Genomic DNA, 19,936 nt, shown 5'->3' with positions numbered 1-19,936 from the left:
TCTCTCTCCTTTCATCTTCTTAGTTGGAATATTATTTACATAGCTATAGCATAAGGTTAATTATGCATTCACACAAAATTTCTAATTCATACATTTTTTTATATTTTCATGCATTTTTTTTAATTTATTGTTTTTTTATTTTTTCTCACTAAAGGATTTTGTTTTGCATGACCAAATCTAGAATCTCTCCACTTAAAAGACAAATTTCACTTTGTCTTCACACCTTAATAAATTCAATAACTTTTTTTTGTCATTCTAACAAAACAATTGAAATTAATCATAATTTCCATTAGTTAATGATTACTACCTTTATCAACATATATTCTTCTTTTCTATAATCCTTTTCAATGCTAGTACCTCGTCCTTAAACAAAGATTTATTGAAGAGAATGAGACCAATGTGTTCTTATATGTAAAAATCACTATTTATTTTGATGAATCTCAACTTTTTTTAACAAACCTTGAAATTATATAAATTCTTTACTAACTTGTTACTGTTGCATACTCAACTTTTGTAATGGATAAAACAACAATTTTGTGATATTCAACTAAGAGCTTTTATTCTCATGTCATTATTGTATTTATCAACTTTTTCTTTTAATTTATTTTAGAAAACAAATTGTTAGACATATTCATGTGACAAAGAACTTAAAAATCTCAGTAGTCTAATTGGTTAGTAATGGGTACACAATATCTCCCATGGTTCACATTAGTTAATCCCTCAACATGTAAAACATTGTTCGAAATGGTTGTAACCTCTGCAGGACACAATAATTTGGCATATTATTGCAGGGGTCAAAACCAATGGGGAGAGATTCCTATGGAAGCCAACTCAACAACATAAGAGATGCTTTGATTGGTATTGAATACAAATGAATGGGGATATCTTTTATATAAAATATCATTATCCACTAATCCTTACAATAATACGCCTAAATCTTACTTTTCGTAATATACAAGTAAACTGTAAAATATACTATCATAGTTCACAGGCCACTAGTCCCATCTACTTTTCTGAGTCTTTCTAACAAAGGCAGACTTGAATTGAAAGCAACTTTAACTGGGATGTTGAGGCACATTCTGCAACAGTTATAGTTTGCCTAATGACTTCTTATTATCCTGAACAGTTTAATCAAATACAGTAAATATTTGAGATTTGTTAAGCATTCAGTGTATAAGAAACAATAAGAAAATGCTTTATGTAATTATTACCTTCCCAATCGAGAGAGCTCAGGTTCTGCCAATAGCATATCTTGAAGCGGTTTCATGTCAACTCGTTTATCACCAGAGCTATAAGAATTACAAGAAAAGTGATTGATGTTTTAGTTAAAGGATAGCATATATTGAAAGTGTTTGTGTCTGTCCTTGTGAGAATTTACATAGGCTGTTATGAAAGCTGACTTTGAGAAAGAGATGAGTTCATTTGATCATTAAATAAAGAACAGTAAGATATAAACTATGTAGAGTTTCTAAATCATCAAGTGATAAGCATAATTTTGTTTAGTGTTCAACAAAATGCAATAATCACGATTTACTCTTATCATTTCTCTCGCATTGATTAAATTTCTCACTAGATACATCTTGTGTGTACATGAGCGAGTTAATTTTCATTAGCAACAGGTGGGCCAAGAAAAAATATAGAACAATGACATGTATTCTAATTAGATATACTCAACTGGACAAGCGAAGTATTAAATTAGTTGATTCATCACATAGCAGTCATTAATGTTTTTGGAGATGAGAAAACCAAATAGCTTAAAACTTTTGAGAGAGTTGATACAAGACATGGTATGACCAAGTGTTGATCCCTGTCATCCCATGTTTTGTGATTAAGTTGAATGTTATCAATTATTTAATCATTTGGTCTGAGGTTGTAAACAGAAACATCATATTTTAAGCTAAAGCCCCATTCACTTTTCTCAGTCTATGAACTCTTCAGAAACGCATGGATATTAATAATTCTTAAGGTCAAATCTTCAACTTCTTCATAAATGGATGGCATTCAAGATGGCCTCAACCCCCAGCCCTTCCCTATTCAGTATTATCAATTTGCTCAAGTCTTAGAAATGACAAACAAAGTTGACATTCAGCAATCTATTCTATGAAGAAGAAATAAATAAAGCTTACCCATAAATCTGATGCAAAGAAAGTAGCCTGTGGTGAAGTTTGTAGTCATTGCCAACATAGGTTACAACTAAGCTACCTGCATCTGGGTGTGGCCAGCTTCGTGAGGTAGGAAATCGGAGTACAAAGGTACCAGGTTCTTGAAATCCTGTGGGACCTTGTAGTGAAGCTTCTGCTTCCTCCTTGGTTATGAACCCTTCTATCCACTTAGGTGATGTGGAATTCCAGATAGGATTTATCCAGTCCCTTGATATTGTAAATGCCACAGGGTACAACCAACACCACAACTTCTCGAAGTTATCTTGTGTTAGGTACTCTTGACATCCAGTGAACCTTCTCAGAAGATTTATGTCCTACAGTAAATGTAAAAAACTATGATATTTCGCAAGCAATTTTTCTATGGTTCTGATACTTTCAAAAACTCAGACAACTAATAACAGTATTTTTTTTCTTCCAATTTACTATTATTTTTGTTTAGATTTCTAATAGTGGTAAGAATAACAGGCTTCAATGGTGATACTTAGTCCTGAAAGGAAAGGCCATGCTTTACTAGATGAAATTAAGCTCATCAAGGCAATATTTTTCCAATAAATGCTTGAATGCATAAGACTCACAAAATGTTGTATTTAGGGCATTTTTATATGTGCATTTGCATTGTAATGATAACTACACAATTCTCCAGATGTCCAAATGATTTCCGACATTTAGTAACTTACATAAAACATAACAGTAACTTTCCTCCAATAAGTAAAAGATATAAACCTGAGGTGAGAGAGACCTTGAACCGCAACAAGCAATCTTCATGAATTGCTCTTGAATCTCATACACTGCATTCTCCCAAGGAATGTGATGATTGTTTGGTGACATCACCTTCCATAGATTAGTTCCATCTTTTATCAATTTCTTGGCAATTAATATTTGGTTTCTGATATAGAAACAGAGCCAGTAGTTAAAAGGGAGAAAACGTTCTAGGTGATTGCAGGAGATGAAATAAATTATACTAAAACAAAACCTTTAAGAAACTAACACACATTTCTTTGAGAATCAAATAATTAGGATACAATCTAGGAACAAGAATAAAATGTATTTGCCATAACATTGAACTTGCATTTAGAGTTTATTGCGTTAAATCTTTTAATCAACTGAAACCAAGCAATAGTTCCAGATGTCAAGTTGCTATAGATGTTATAACTATTGTTTTGAGAATGTAACAAAGCCATTCACGAGCCTTTGCCTGTTTAAGCTCTCAGGATACTTGATCATTGACATGGTATATAACAGACTCTAATTAACTGGTCAAGAAGAGTTTGATCCTTGCTGTCTCTCCCCTCTTCACTCTCCACTCTTACATATATATTTAAGCACATGGAAAAAGTGGGTCTTTGCATTGTCCACACTTAAAGCTGAAAGGCTCTTTCCAACGGTTGTATGCTAGGTTGTCTTGAACTTTTGGTTTAAGCCTAACTCAATACCAAAATCTAACTCATACAGAGAGTTACCCCCACTCATAATAAAGTCATTCATGAACCGTTAAGCATTAAAATAGTTGGTTGTTGACTGCTATCATATGCAGTACCGGTAGTCAAACATGAAAAGATGAATACCAGAAGCGAGTATTACGTTTGAAACTGACAAGGACAAAACAGCTTAAGCTAAGAATTTATAAAGATATAAAATTTGAAAAATAATTACCCATAAATATCTTAGATTCTTGGTACAATTTTTATATTTACAAGCAATTACACCCATTAACCATCCTTAATGGGGGCACTAATGCAGTAATATAATTGCTGCTAGAAAAACCACTCACCCGTGATGCGAACATCCTGAATAGTGTGACACATGATTAGCCAATTCTAAAATTTCTTTGTCAGAAGCAGAGGTGGCAATTTCCTTAAGTATGAGAGATCTCTCAGCCAAGCTCGCAAGGCTGTATTTGAAAATGGTCATATCAGATATTGGATATCTTTTACTTGCCATACTATTTAAAGGTGAATTTCCCTCCCCTATACTCTCTGAATCAGATGGAGAATCATATGCTTCATTGACGTTTGCAGGCTTTCCATCGGAGCTTCTTGGAAATTCATTCTCTACCTAGTGACAATAAGTTTGCAGAGCTAGTTAAAAGAAAATGAGAGCAAAGAGGGCCTACTTAAGAACAAGAATCTTTAAGAAAATAATTTAAGGAAACATCTGCAAAGGTTGACAAATTGGTCTTGTCTACACTTAAGTCCAGGTTAGACCAGTATCGTTAAAATCTGAAGTATTAGATTACAACATTATCTAGCTGACAATATCAAATTGGCCTATATATTCAATGCTGGATATAAATAAAAACCATTCCAAGGCATTTTCCTTAATTTTTAAGCGGTAAAGATAGCCAACTGCTTGATACAATATAAAAGAATACTAGACCTATTGCTCAAGGCTATGACTTTCACTGCCTCTTACTCTCTTGGACTAATAAATCTTAGCAGGTTTGAATTGGTCTGTTCTTTTCAATACTTTGGTATTCACACGAGGGGGGATAATGGAGAAAATTAAAAAAACCAATCTAAGAAGTCCAATCATGTACACTAAAACTAATTTTTTCAATGATGATTACTTCAGCCTCTGGTGTCAGTAGTAAACCTACTAGGTAGAGCATGTAAAAAAACAGACACTCACTCACACTTAAATTCTCTCTAAAAGAAACACTCTTCTTTGTAATTCTCTCTATTGTATTTCTTTCTGTGGTGCATCTTACAAATGAGAGAGCATCCTTTTTATAGGCTTTAGGAAGCTCTTCTAGAAAGATCTACATTATGACCTTAAAATCCCACTAACAACATAATTAAAAACCCACTTACAACTTTTGACCTTTCACCTATCCAAACCTTCATTCTATAATATTCTAGTAACTTCTAATTTTAAAACACACAAACTAACATTTAAAGTTTATTCAACAAAACTCCCCCACAAACTTAAATGTTTCTACTATCCATCATGCCAATCATCTTCTTGTATTTGTCAAAAAAAACTTTCGGTAGCGGTTTTGTGAAGATATCAGCAACTTGATCTTGACTTGCCACATGCACCAATTCCACACTTCCTTTCTTCACATGATCACGAATAAAGTGAAAACGAACATCAATGTGTTTGCTTCTTTCATGGTTCACTGGGTTCTTTGCCAACTCAATTGCTGATTTGTTGTCAACTTGAATCACAGTTGCATCTAGTTGCTTTAGCTCCATCTTACTCAACAAGTTTCTCAGCCATATCGCATGACATACACACCAAGATGCTGCCACATATTCAGCTTCACACGTTGATAGCGTCACGATCGGTTGCTTCTTTGAAAGCCAAGAAAATGTTGTGTTGCCCATAAAGAATACATATCCCGATGTACTTTTCCGATCATCTATGTCTCCACACCAATCACTGTCAGAGTAACCCACCAACTTGTAATCTTTTGCTTTTGAGTAGAACAATCCAAGTGATACAGTACCTTAGATGTACCATAGGACTCGCTTCAACGCCTTCCAATGTGAGTAAACTGGTTCCTCCATGAATCGACTTATGATGCCGACACTTAATGAAAGATCTGGCCTCGTGCATGTGAGATAACGAAGGCTTCCTACCAAAATCCGGTATCTACTTGCATCGACACGTTCTCCTCCATCGAACTTTGAGAGTTTTGCACCTGGTTCCATTGGTATTGATACTGGGTTGCAATTTTCCATCTTGTACTTCTTCAAAATCTCTTTTGCATATGTCTCCTGTGATACAAAAATACCCGTTTCTTTTTGTCTAACCTCCAAGCCAAGGAAAAACTTCATCAATCCCAAATCTGTCATCTCAAATTCCCGTCTTATTGTGCCCTTAAACTCTTCTATCATCTCACTATTATTACCCATAAAAATGAGATCATCAACATAAAGAGCAACAAATATCATGTTACCTCCATTGTTCTTTGCGTAAAGAGCATGCTCGTAAGGACATTGCTTGAACCCGTTCTCCTTGAAGTATGTATCGATACGAGTATTCCATGCCCGCGGTGCTTGCTTCAACCCGTAAAGTGCCTTCTTCAATTTTAGCACCTTCTTCTCCTCTTCGATTTTCATGTACCCAGGTGGTTGTTCGATGTAGACTTCTTCTTCAAGCACACCATTCAAGAATGCCGACTTGACATCCATTTGAAATATCGGCCATTTAAATTGAGCCGCTTGGGAAATGAGCAATCGAATTGTCTCCATTCTTACAACGGGAGCAAACACCTCATCGTAGTCTATTCCCTCCTTTTGTTTGTATCCCTTCGCAACGAGTCGCGCCTTGTACCTCTCTATCTCGCCTTGAGCATTCATCTTTTTCTTGAATATCCACTTCACACCAATGGGCTGACTTCCCTCTAGAAATTCTGTTAGCTCCCATGTGTTGTTGCGATCAATCGCTTTAATCTCCTCATCCATGGCAATTTGCCACTTCTTGTCTCGCACCGCCTCTTCAAAGCTGATATTTTCAGCATCTGCCAAAAGACATACTAGGTGTACCTCATTTGTCGAATCATACAAATCATGCAAACTTCGAATTTTAGGTTGTCGTGGTTCATCTTCATCATCGGTTGTTTCGGAATTTATACTTGTCGGTGATGATTCTCCAACTTCAATCATAACCTCTGAAGAATTGTTCCAATCCCACTCGCTTGCTTCATTTATTTGCACATCACGACTCACCGTCACCTTCTTGCTTATTGGATCAAGTAGCTTGTACCCTTTTGTCTTCTCATCATACCCAATAAAAACATACCTTTTGCTTTTGTCTTCGAGCTTCGTTCTTCGTTGATCTGGTACATGTGCATAAGCCACACTACCAAACACTTTGAGATGAGAAACTGTTGGCTTTTGTCCGCTCCATGCCTCTTGTGGTGTTTGATCATCTAACTTCACATGTGGACATCGATTTTGCACATAGATGGCGCATTGCACAGCTTCCGCCCACAATTCCTTTGGCATCTTTTTGCTCTTAAGCATTGATCGAACCATGTCGAGAATGGTCCGATTCTTCCTCTCGGCCACACCATTTTGTTGAGGAGTGTATGGTGCAGTTAGAAATCGCCTTATGCCTTGCTCCTCGCAATACTCCATGAAAGCCGTTGAAGTATACTCGCCACCTCTATCAGATCGTACAACTTTGATCTGTTTATCAGTTGTCCTCTCCATCATCACCTTGAACTTTTTGAACACCTCAAATGCCTCGGATTTTTCTTTCAGAAAGTAAACCCAAGTTTTCCGTGAGAAATCATCAATGAAGGTAATGAAATACCTTTTACCGCTGAAGGACTCTGGAGTAATTGGTCCACATATGTCGGTATGAATCAATTCGAGAGGTTGCTTAGCCCAATATTGAGCCTTCTTTGGAAACGAGGTTCTCACATGCTTGCTGAGCACACATTCTTCACAAAATTTTCCCTCGTAGTCCATGTTGGGTAGCCCGTGCACCATATTCTTCTTCGCTAACTCTTTTAGTCCACCATGATGTAGGTGACCAAAACGGAGATGCCACAATGATGCCTTATCTTCTATGTTGACTTGCAAACATTTTTCTCGTATGCTTCTCAAATTCAGCTTGTACATCCGATTTCTTGCCATCTCGATTCGAGCAACCAAACGCCCTTTCTTGTCCTTCAAGTGTAGTAGCCGATCTTTCAAAAATATCGAGTAACCTTTCTCCGTGAGTTGTCCCATACTCAAAATATTGGTCTTGAGGTCTGGTACGTAATAAACATCTTGGAGTGACCCAATTAAGCCATCCTTTTGTAAGTAGCAAACCGTACCTCGCCCTTTGACCTCCACCTTTGATGCATCTCCAAATGAAACATGACCATCTTCAATCTTTTGCATATCTTTGAATAGGTACTCGTGACCGCACATATGGTTGCTTGCTCCTGAGTCGAGGTACCACAAAGTGTCATTGTTAATGTTGACTTCATCTTGAGCCATCAAGAGAACACCTTCATTCGTTTCGACTTCCAAGGCTAGGTTGGTTGTTTCTTCTATCTTTATATCAGCACGACAATCTTTTGCAAAATGCCCCACTTTACCACAATTGTAACATTTGTCAGAGTTACAATCCTTCGCATAGTGACCATATTTGTGACATTTGTAGCACTCGATGTTGGAATAATTCGATCGGCCGCCTCTTCCTCTACCACGTCCTCTTCCACGCCAATTTGGTTGGCTCGACTGTTCCTTCTCCTTATAGTACCCTTCATGGTTGCTGCCTTTTCCACCACGACCGTTTCCACGACTTCCACGACCACGCCCTCTATATTGAGAATTTTGATAATAGAGTACCTTTTCGTCTTTGATTGACGCCTTGGTTTGAAGTGTTTGCTCGAGTGTTTCTTCCTTCTTCTTCTTCTTCCGTTGCTCGTGTGCCTCGAGAGAACCGGCGAGCTCATCGACTGTGAGTGTCGCAAGGTCCTTTGACTGTTCTATCGCGCGCACAATACTCTCAAAATTGTCTGTTAATGTTCTCAAAATCTTCTCCACAACTCGTGCATCGGTCAGAGTATCACCGTTTCGGTTGAGTTGATTCACCACAGCCTGTACACGCGTGATGTAGTCAGATACACTTTCTGACTCCATCATCTTCATGTTCTCCAACTCGCCACGCAGAGTTTGTAGACGCACTTGCTTAACTCGGTCAGCTCCTTTGAACACCTTCTCCAATATGTCCCATGCTTCCTTTGAAGTGGACGCACCAGCAATCTTCTCAAAAATTGCCTCATCAACAGCTCTATACAACATGTACAAAGTTGCCTTATCTTTCGATCGCATCTCTTTCAATGCCTTGGTTTGAGCTGCCGTATAACCCGTGGTATTTGTTGGTTCTTCAAAACCTTCTTCGACCACCTCCCATGAATCCTGAGAACCGAGAAGAGCTTTCATTTGAATGCTCCAGTTGTCATATCTGGTCGCCTTCGTTAACCGTGGTAGCGGTATTTGACCCGTCACATTCGCCATTGGCTCTTGATACCAAATTGTAAAAAAACAGACACTCACTCACACTTAAATTCTCTCTAAAAGAAACACTCTTCTTTGTAATTCTCTCTATTGTATTTCTTTCTGTGGTGCATCTTACAAATGAGAGAGCATCCTTTTTATAGGCTTTAGGAAGCTCTTCTAGAAAGATCTACATTATGACCTTAAAAACCCACTAACAACATAATTAAAAACCCACTTACAACTTTTGACCTTTCAACTATCCAAACCTTCATTCTATAATATTCTAGTAACTTCTAATTTTAAAACACACAAACTAACATTTAAAGTTTATTCAACAGAGCATCCATGTATATAGCAAATAATATTGAAAAATAAAACACCTGGTTAGCAGTCTGGACATGAGAGTTACATTCTTCGTCAGGTTGTTCTAAGGTGGTGGGGTCAGTCTTCACTGATACAGATATCTTGTCTTGACCAAATCTAAACCGCTTCATTAGTGGATTGGCTTGTGCGTCATGACCTGAATGCTGAAGTTCCAAGGACCCATCATCCAAAGCTGAAGATTGAGATACACTAGAGCAATTATGAGCAGTTGACCTCTTCCACACCAGAGTGGACAATCTTGTGTTACGGCTTCTGGAGATGCATCGAATTGGATGGGAGTATGTCTCAAGAAAAGGATAATTTCCTAATTTTGGGACACAAAATCTGATGAGGAAGAACCTGTTATCACACTTGGATGAAAGCTGGCAAATGGGAGAATAGTTACATGGTGCCAAGGAATATTGGATTGAAATTACAAGTGCATAAATATCAGATTGGGAGCAGAGTTAATTCAAGCATACTACACTATGAATTCGTAATGAAACATGCTTATATGTTATGATCCGAAATTGCTGATAAATACAAGGACAACCCCATGTCAATAAAATTAACATATTATCATCTTTGGTTTTAAGGAGAGCATGACACCATGTACAACTTCCAAAATGACCAACGAGCAACATTGATATGGATAAATATAATAATTTTATATCATCATATTATACTTATTACAAGATCTAGTGTTTTTCTAAATTTTCAAGGAAAACAATATCACAAAGAGAAAACCATAAAATTATTGACATAAAAGACCTAGGCAAAGCAAAAATATGAGATCATAGTTTCATTGGTTCACCTTAAGAATTGTGCCTCATTGTGTTGCACAAGCCATTGAAACAAACAAAATGACCCATGCATTAGATGTGTAATACAAGCAGTGTTATCGATATCGGATAACAAATCATATCGGAGACCCCATAAATCCTTTATAAAGTTATAATGGAAATCATAACGGGTTATGGTGGAAGGTGTTGTGGCAGAGATAAAAAAAATGTGATGTGGATTGCAATAGGTATAATGTTTTAATTGGGCCAAAAATAGGGCAAAAAAAAACTAATTTTAAGTAGGTTTTGAACTCTTAATTACGTTTAACAGTTCATGCAGCCACAACATATTCAAATTTTATTTGAATAATTAGAGTTTTAGGGTTTTATTAGTTAAAAGTTGGAAAAGTGATAACATTGGATACAAGTACTATTGATTGATTTTGTTGGAGATCCCACATCATCTAGAGAAATATCCAAGTTATAATATATAGGTGGGTGCAAATGTCACCTTACTAAGACACTTTTGTGAGGATGGCTTAAATATCATAGCTATCAAAAGTCTATCCTCGCAAGGTGTTGAGCCTTGTGTCATTAGCTATCGGATTCCCCCCTAGTCCCACGCTCAAGATGTCCTAACACCAATGAATGGACATCTCGAGTGCGGGACTAGATATTTGTGGATGATCCAATAGAAACCCCATTGCAGGTGGCACGATAGGTCCAACAATCTTATTAGGATAGACTTTGATATCATATTAGGAAGTAGACTTTAAGCTAGAAGATGCAGTAGTCATAGAGGCACGCATGCATCACTGAAACAACTAGGGAGAATCTCAGTGCCTGGTTGGATATATTCAATGTTAGGTATAGGCTAATGTTTAGCTCCAGACAAACTAGTGGACCATTGAGTTAAACTTCAGTCTATGCATAATGTGGAATATCTTCAGTCGGGTGTTGAGGTTCTCCCCACCGTTGTTTCAATGATGTATGCCTTTATGACCGTGATATCTTCTTACTTAAGTCCATTTCTTAATATGGTATCCAAGTCTATCCTAGCAAGATTTGTTAGACTTATCGTGTCACCTGCTATCAGATCGCTATCGAACTGCTCACAAATATTTTGTCTCATGCTCAAGATGTTCAGTCTTTGGTGTGAGGGGGTGTGTTGAAGATCTCACATCGTCTTGAGAAATGACCAAATTATAATATGTAGGTGCAAACCTCACCTTACTAAGCCGATTTTGTGAAATTGAATTAGACTTAAATTCTACTTAAGAGATTTGATATGATTTAATATCTAACATTAGAAGAAACTAAATATCCTCTAATTATTACAAAATCACCATATAAACTAGTTGCAATGTGTCATTTAGATTCATAGTTCCAGCCTATTATTTGTCCCTGATTCTCTCTTTTATCATGGAATGTCTACAACTTAATCTTGTAGAGTGCATCAATTGTCATGTGGCATAGGTCAGGTGGGTCAAGTCACAATTGAATCATGACACAATACAATCTCAAGTAGAAAGGGTTGCGCTGTGACTATTAGCTATAGCTTTTGGTATAGTGATTAGCGTTGGATCCAACAATTGGTAATAGAGCTAAGGTCATGAGTTTGATTCCGGTGGGAAAATTGTTGAGAGAGAAATTGTTGTAGGTTGCATCAATTGACCCATGGCGAAGGTCACTTAAAAATGTGTTTTTCCATGACAATCTAGAAGAGGAAGTCTGCATGGAGCAACCTCCTGAATTTGTTGCTCAGGGAGAGTCCGCTTTGGTTTGTAAGTTGCACAACTCTCTCTATGGTCTCAAGCAATCTCCACGTGCTTGGTTTGGAAAGTTCAACCACATTGTTCAATCCTTTGGGCTGAAATATAGTGAGGCACATAATTTTGTTTTCTATTGTCACCCCTCCCCTAGAAAATTTATGTACTTAATAGTGTATGTTGACGATATAGTCATTATAGAGAATGATGTTGCTAGAACATCTCAATGAAAGGATATACGATCATTTTCGAATCAAGGATCTAGGAAGTCTCAAATATTTTTTGTGCATGGAAGTAGCCAATCAAAGGAAGGAAAAGTAATCTTTCAAATAAAATATGCTCTTGAAATACTAAAAAACGCATGGTTGATTGTAAATTAGTCGGTTTGTCCTATGGATCCAAATCAGAAATTCATGTAGGGAGAAGTCAATTCATGCAAAATCCTTGTATTGATCATTGGAATGTTGTCATCTGTATACTATGGTATCTCAAAAAGGCTCTAGGACAAGGACTACTACTTTATGAAGATGAAAGGAACAACCAAATCTTTGGATATTGTGATGCTGATTGGGCTGGTAAATGGACAAATGCTTTACTATAGGATATTGTTTTTTCCAGGAAATATTATCTCTTGGAAAAGCAAGAAACAAAATGTTGTTTTGGAAAAGCAAGAAACAAAATGTTGTTGCCCGATCAACTGCTGAAGCTGATATAGGGCAATGGCATCTCTCATTGGTGAGCTTCTATGGGCAAAACAGTTCTTCCAAGAATTAGATTTGTGAGATTAAGTAAATGAAGATGTATTGTGATAACCAAGCTACATTGCTTCTAATCTAGTGTTTCATGAGATGACTAAATACACAGAAATATTCACTGAGTTGTCGAATCAAATGACCAACTTGCAGATGTATTAATAAAATCCCTGAGAGGACCTCAGATGAATTCATTTGTTCCAAACATGGCACATACAATTTTTATGCTCTAGCTTGAGGGGGAGTGTTAGAATAAATTATCTTAAATAGAATTTATTGAAAAGCTGATGTGTGCTTTGTGTAGTACCTAATTTGTAGATATGACCTTTCCTTTGCTCTTCTCTTCCCTCTCATACATTGTATCTGAAATCTCCAAAGTTATTATAAATATGAGATCCTAAGAGAGGGAAATTCACTCTCAAAATCATCCTTTATTCTTTTTTATTTTTCTCAAGTATTATAAATGTGAGATCCTAAGAGAGGGAAATTCACACAAATTCATTCTTTATTCCTTTTGTATTTTTCTCAACTTGAGTTATTCTAACAATAATGATATAAAAGTATGAATTGTTTTGCATGGCTCTTAACATAGGCCATCCTGTTACCTTCCGACTAAAAATTTTGAAGGAGTTATCAAGTAGCAGTAGAAAAACTTTAAGTTAGAGAAGATAGCATAAGCAAACATTCGTTGTTGGCATCTTCACCTGAGATATTTTGAGCTTAAATGAAGCACGACCCAGCAAAAGCTTACTTGGTCTTTCACAAGAAGAAAATTCAATTCCATCATAACTAGCTAAAAGGGGTGCTTCATCATCAGTTGTATTCTCCACTGGTGCTCTGGTATCAGCATACAAAAGTGAAGCAAAAACCTGCTACAATCAACAATGATAATGTGAATATTACAAATTCAAGCACCTTTTTCCAGAGAGCATTAACTTGCCCAGAATAAAAGCCAGGATTGTAAACCTCATTATCCTTATCTACAGGCTGTCCAAAAGCATCTGATAGAACAACATCCAAAGAGAAGTTCCTACGACAAGATGCCTGTGCCAAAATTATGCAAATGAATTTGAGATTAAATTTTCAACCTACAGGAAAATTTTAACACTGGAACTAATTTGTGCATTTGTCAAAAGTATGAGCATTGGAAAGAAAAGAGTGAGCATTAATAGTAACATTTCAGAAGTAGAAATAGTATATCTGCAAATACTACAAACATAGCAGTTGCTTCACCTCTCTATCATCTATTTTGATTGTTCATATTTATTTTCATGGTAAGAGAGAAGTTTGACTTAACTCTTTAACACTTGCAAACTTGCATATATATGGTTGGTTTACAAGAACATTTAAAATGTTAAATATAACTTGCATCACATCACATATATCCAAAATTAAACTCCAATAGAAAATGCAGGGCTTAGTTTGGACTTTTCTCTTTATAACTTGTGACAATAAAGATGAACACATACAATAAGATTAACAGGGTATCCTTTATCAAACATCTTTCATACCTTGCCACCAACAACAGCCCAAACACCATCACTTTCTTCTTCAATCTCAGAGACAGATGATTCATCAATTGATAACTTCAAAGGCGGGTCCTGGCATTCAGTGATACAGAGTTGTCAAATGTCAACAAAGAAACTAATAAAATCTTTGTTGATTCTTATAAACAAAGATGCACAAAGAAATGTTAATCTACCATGTACTTGAAAAATTATGAGCATGGAATACCTTTAAATGGTAATCCTTAGTAGAGGAAATATTAGGAAATATTTCAAACTTGTGCACATAACCCTGTACACTATTTCCATCTCCACCAACATTTGCCAACGTCAGTTTCTTCAAATCACTTGAACCAGATTTCTCATTTAACAAGGAACACAAAGACTTTTCTCCTATAATCTCTCCATTAATCCGAAGCTGGATATAATCTGGAAAAACCTGCACAAGAAGGTAGCCATCTGATATTTCAATTAAATAAAGTTAAAAAATATAAAGGAAAGGAATGGACTCTACTAGTAGCAGCAAGAAAAGCGCTCTATGGTTTGCCACACAAGTTCTTTCTTACCAGAAAGAATTTGTTTTTCTGTTCCATTCTATTATTACCACAGTTATATTCCAGCAAGAAAAACTAAAAATAAAAAAAATTGATGCCATACAGAAGAATACACACATTAGGGTCAGTGCCTTAAACATAAGTCATTTTTAGGAGCATAGTAAGATGCCATCTCAGTGAAAGCCATCAACAAAGAAACATTAAAGTAGTTTACAAAAGGTAATTCTCAAATAGTTATATAAGATACCTGACATTCAACATGAACCCATTTTTCCAAAGGGAACTTAAAATCAACAGTTGCATGTGGAACTTCTGCCCAGGAATTTATATTGCCAGTATCAGGAGCTTCTTCGTGTAAGAGAAGAAGTGGTAACAAATGGATTCTCTTATTATCATCAATAACAAGAAATGGAGCACTTTCCGAGATATCAGAGTAAACCTGCAAAGCAAATTAATTTATATTTCTGTCCATTCAATGATTAAAAAAATTAAGTATTATTCCCCCAAAAGGTAAGAAAATGACAAATAATTACTGCTGGAAGTAACTAGCATGTGAAAATTTTCAACCTTAAACATCAAGACAGCAGAACAACATATTAAACAAAACAATTATCCCCTCCAATATCACTAAGCAAGCCGCAATGCTAAACAGTTAAAATTGTATGATCAAATATCAAAACATTAAACCTTGCACTAGAGAGATGGCACAGGCTCAAATGGTGGATTGGAGATGTTTTACCATTGCTGGCCCTATTCATTTGCGCAATGAAAAATCAATTCTCACACCTTCTAAAGAGACACATGTTCTGATGTAAATTTATGACTAAAATGAGAACGGCTCTAATTTCATCCAACAAACAGTTCGAAATAAGTTCAATCAAAATCAATTTTATCCAACTCTAAAGCAAGCAGGCATTATTCATATAATGAGAGCATCATATATTTAGCCATACACAACTGAATAGGTCTATTCTAAATTCTAAATCCCCAATTTACTAATTATGATTTGAGTACGAAGTAAACCAACAAAACATTCTGCAAAAACTGGGTTAATCCCATCAAAACTCCAACTTTGAATTAACGCAAAAAGGTTTAGCAAAACAAGAGGTAACAAATTTACAAATTGAAAGCAGATTTCAGACTAGATAGCACAAATGAAAACCCCTTATAAAACCTAAACCACCAAAGTGAGCCATGAGAGCCACACGTTTAGTAGTCCATCAAGTATCAAAACCAAAACAAATCTAATGTGCAATGAAAACACAGAACCAACTTCAGAACTCACAAGTTTCTCAAACGAGAGTACCCAATTATACAGAACACGGAAAACAGAATGTTGAAGCCCACGATATATGAACCTCAAACAACACTACCGTGAAAACGGTTGATCAAGAAGATTCAGAAAAAAACTCAATACCCCACTAACACACAAAACCCAGAAAAAAGGAAAAAAGCAACAATGTGAAAGGCAGAGAAGGAAAAATGCTTGACCTGTTGAATAATGGTAACGGGGAATGTAGAAAAACTGGTGAAATAAAGCCAAAAGCAGAGAGAGAAAGTTGCGTCCTTTGCTTCAATTTCTAGTCTCAAATCCTTCAGCAGAGAGTACCCTTCACTTCCCACTGAATCACTGTTCATCTCTGTGTGTGATCAAAAGTGGGGTTCTCTGCGTTGTGGAAAAGTCTTTCGCTTTCTCTTTCTCCTTCTCTTCCTCTTTCTGGGGTTTGTGTTTGGCTTGTTGGTGGTTCCTTTTGTTCGGCTCTGAAACTAACGGTTTGGTTCCGCGTTCGGATCTCCTGCTTGGAGGTGCACGGCAACAGTGTAGGCTCGCAATGAATTTTTATATTATTTTAAATGAGAAAGTTATAGAATTCTAGAAAAAAAAAAAAAAACCAAAAAAGCATCCTTTTAGTAAAGTATAAAATTGTCAAAGGAAAAGATAATATTAAAGGTGTGCTTAAGAAAACATATCTCTTTTTATATAATGGTATAAAATAAATTTAAAATATTTATATTATTTTAAGTGAAAAAAAATAATGTAAACATATTATTTGATGGAAAAGTTAAACAATTATATATAGAAATACTTAAAAAATACAGTCTTAAGTGTAAAATTGTTAATTTAAAAAAAAAGACACTACAGGTGGTTAAAAAATATATTTTTCTTATATAATAGTAATGATTATATTTAAAAAAAATTGATGAAAAAAAATCAAATTCTGAGTTTATTACTATGTTAATGCGCCTAAAATTTTTATGAAAATTTATTATTAAAACAAATAATCTATATCTATATAAAGAGGATTTCCTTCTTTAATTATTATCAATTTTTTTTATTATTATATTTGTATTTAATTTTATTATTATATTATGTGTATTGCGTCATTTTTATTTTTTCTAAAATATATTAAACAATTATGAAAAACAATTTTGAATGTAGAGTAGTTTTTTTAATTTAAATTATGGAATATATCTTCATTTCTTTAATTTTCACCGATGGTTGTTGGTTTTAAATTTGAATTTTTAAAATTTTCGAATTTTATCATCATTTTTTCAATTTATATTAAACTATTAATATTGATTCAACCATCATCTTTTTATCTTTTGAATTTACATAAAGTTTAATAAAATATTATTAGTATTATTATTATTATTATTAACAGTTAACAATTTTATTAAACATTACACTAAACTGAATAGTATATTTGGAAAAGTTAGGGAAAGATTTTTTTTTATTGTAAGTATTAGCGTTTTTCAAAACAATATTATAAAGAAAAAATGACAAGTACATAAGAAAAGTACCAAACATTAAATAAAAAAGAAAAAAACATACAGTTGAGTATATTAATACTAGAGAAATGTTGAGTATATTAATACTAGAGAAATATTTAATGATTTCCTCACGTAATTTATAAAATGGGACGAGAAATATAAAATGTTGCAAAATACTAAAAAGTTATCATAAATTAAGTTTCAATATATTTTTAAGGAAGTAATTATATTGTTATACAATTTGGTGAGAATTATAGTGCATGAAAAAACGGCATGCTAACAACCCCCGTAGCCAAAGAATACACATGGCTTTGAACATTATGCCCACATCTGACAGATAATTGAACTATTAAGTGTATATAAAGTAATGATAAACATAACTATTTGTTGAGCTAAGTAAATATGGCTTGTAACCCACCAGGGAGCATTAAGGTGATGCAAGAAGCAATCTTGGATTAAGATTATAGTGGTGCATATTGTTACTCCTCCGTCGAGGAAGGTCTGCACCCGTTGCTTATCCTTATTAATAATATTGCTTCAACCATCATCTTTTTTATCAACTAACGATTTTTTGAATTTACATAAAGTTTATTTGGAAAAGTTAGGGAAAGATCTTACAGTTGAGTATATTAATACTAGAGAAATATTTAATGATTTACTCAGGTAATTTATAAAATGGGACGAGAAATATAAAATGGTGCAAAATACTAAAAAGTTATCATAAATTATGTTTCAATAAATATTTTTATGGAAGTAATTATATTGTTATACTACTTGGTGAGAATTATAGCACATGAAAAAACGGCATGCTAACAACCGACCTTGATCAATCAAACTTTAATGCTTTCAAAATTGTTGTGGACGACAAAATAATTGATGAATAAGTGATTTGGAGCTTATCAACAAGTGTCTTTTACTTTGAATCGTGAGTTAGCAAATGACTCAAAGGCAAGGTGCGTAGGGAGGTCATGGAGGATCTAGTTCAAACCAGAATGATTTTACTACGTTCTTCTTTGCAAACATACCAAACGGGTATGGGGAATTAGACATGATTAAAATCTTCAGAAGATGGGTTAGAGTCAAGGAAGTGTTCATATCAAGAAGACTTAACAAATGGGGGAGAAGATTTGGGTTTTTTAGATTCTTTGAAGTGAGGAATGTGGGAAGGCTAGAGAGGGACTTAGACCAGATATACATTGGTAATAAGAAGTTGCATGTAAACATCTCGAGGTACAGGAGGAATGAGGTGGAACCTAAAAGGATGGTGACTGAAAACACGGGGAAGCAAATGGAGAAGACAAGGAATCCAAGGTGGTTACAAGAGAAGGGTCGTGGCAAAACTTATCAGAAGAGAAAGGAGGTTTGGCAGGTGAAACCAGGAAGAAAATCATATGCAGACGCGGTTAAAGATGATCCCCAAAAGAGGTGGAATGGGCCAATAATTAATATAGAACAACAGGTTGCACCTTGGATGGAATCCAGTATGGTTGGGCAGTTTAGGGAAGAGCTGGACTTCGAACAGTTGAGTGACGAATTTGTGAAAGGAGGCATGAGTATGGTAAGACTAAGGTATATGGGGGATAATCTCGTTCTTCTCACTCCGCGAGAAAATATAAATATGGAGGAGCTGTTTAAACTTAACAGGGAAAGGTTTGAGAGTGTTTTTCTGAACATTGAACCATGGACGGCGGAACACGTTGCAGGCCACAAAGTTGTATGAGTGAGATGTTATGACGTTTTGGAATAAGGATTGCTTCTCTAAAGTGGTAGGAGAGGTAGCAACATTGGTAGCAGTACATGACTCGACGACGATGTGGGAAAACCTGGAGTATGCAAGACTCCAAGTTCGTCTGCTTAAAAATTGTAACGCAAAAATGGCTAAGAGCATGAATATTAATTATCAAGGGTTGAGTATTTATATTGAAGAAGAACATCCTACAGGACTTGGAGGTCAATGTATGTGCAACTGGAATCTATATGACTCCTCTGATAGCGTCTCTTCTTCTGAGACCTATGTAGAGGAAATTGCTCTACGGAGGTGTAGCAGTGAGAAGGTGACTATGTGTGGAGGAGAGGATCCCCGTGTAGAGGAGGAGATGGAGGAAGGTGAGGTTTCAAGTGTGAATAAGACAAAAAATACCTCTTCTAAGGTCTCTGCTTTGGGTAGCGCTGTCGTGCAGAGAAAAGAAAACTTGTGTTTCACAAAAGGGGAAACAAAGGGCCTGAAGGAGCGGCAGATGCTGCTCTGACAATTCAGGATGAAAAAGTTTGTCTTTGTTTACAAAATTACCATTATGTGCATGCTGAGTTGGCAAAGTTTGTAATGGAAA

The 19,936-nt window shown here is 35.5% G+C and overlaps 1 protein-coding gene across 2 annotated transcripts; it reads right to left on the bottom strand.

Annotated features, from left to right (window-relative positions):
• Window positions 1–820: 820 nt before the first annotated feature.
• On the bottom strand, window positions 821–16,657 carry LOC137820864 (SH2 domain-containing protein B-like). 2 transcript variants are annotated; one of them, XM_068625166.1, is made up of 12 exons: window positions 16,326–16,657; window positions 15,082–15,273; window positions 14,510–14,719; window positions 14,287–14,376; window positions 13,742–13,819; window positions 13,480–13,644; window positions 9,490–9,855; window positions 3,934–4,217; window positions 2,886–3,048; window positions 2,127–2,476; window positions 1,212–1,289; window positions 821–1,118 (listed from the first exon to the last, which is right to left on the bottom strand). In XM_068625166.1, the coding sequence occupies exons 1-12, from the start codon at window positions 16,470–16,472 to the stop codon at window positions 1,100–1,102; spliced, it is 2,142 nt and encodes a 713-aa protein (XP_068481267.1). In that variant the 5' UTR covers window positions 16,473–16,657; the 3' UTR covers window positions 821–1,099. The 2 variants fall into 2 exon arrangements, with proteins under 2 accessions (XP_068481267.1, XP_068481259.1); XM_068625158.1 differs by having other exon boundaries at window positions 13,480–13,647; window positions 16,326–16,644.
• Window positions 16,658–19,936: the final 3,279 nt, after the last annotated feature.

Source organism: Phaseolus vulgaris, chromosome 11 (assembly GCF_000499845.2).
Source record: "Phaseolus vulgaris cultivar G19833 chromosome 11, P. vulgaris v2.0, whole genome shotgun sequence".
Taxonomy (NCBI): domain Eukaryota; kingdom Viridiplantae; phylum Streptophyta; class Magnoliopsida; order Fabales; family Fabaceae; genus Phaseolus; species Phaseolus vulgaris.
The sequence above is the reverse complement of the archived record's forward strand: the minus strand, read 5'-3'. Positions and strand labels throughout refer to the sequence as shown.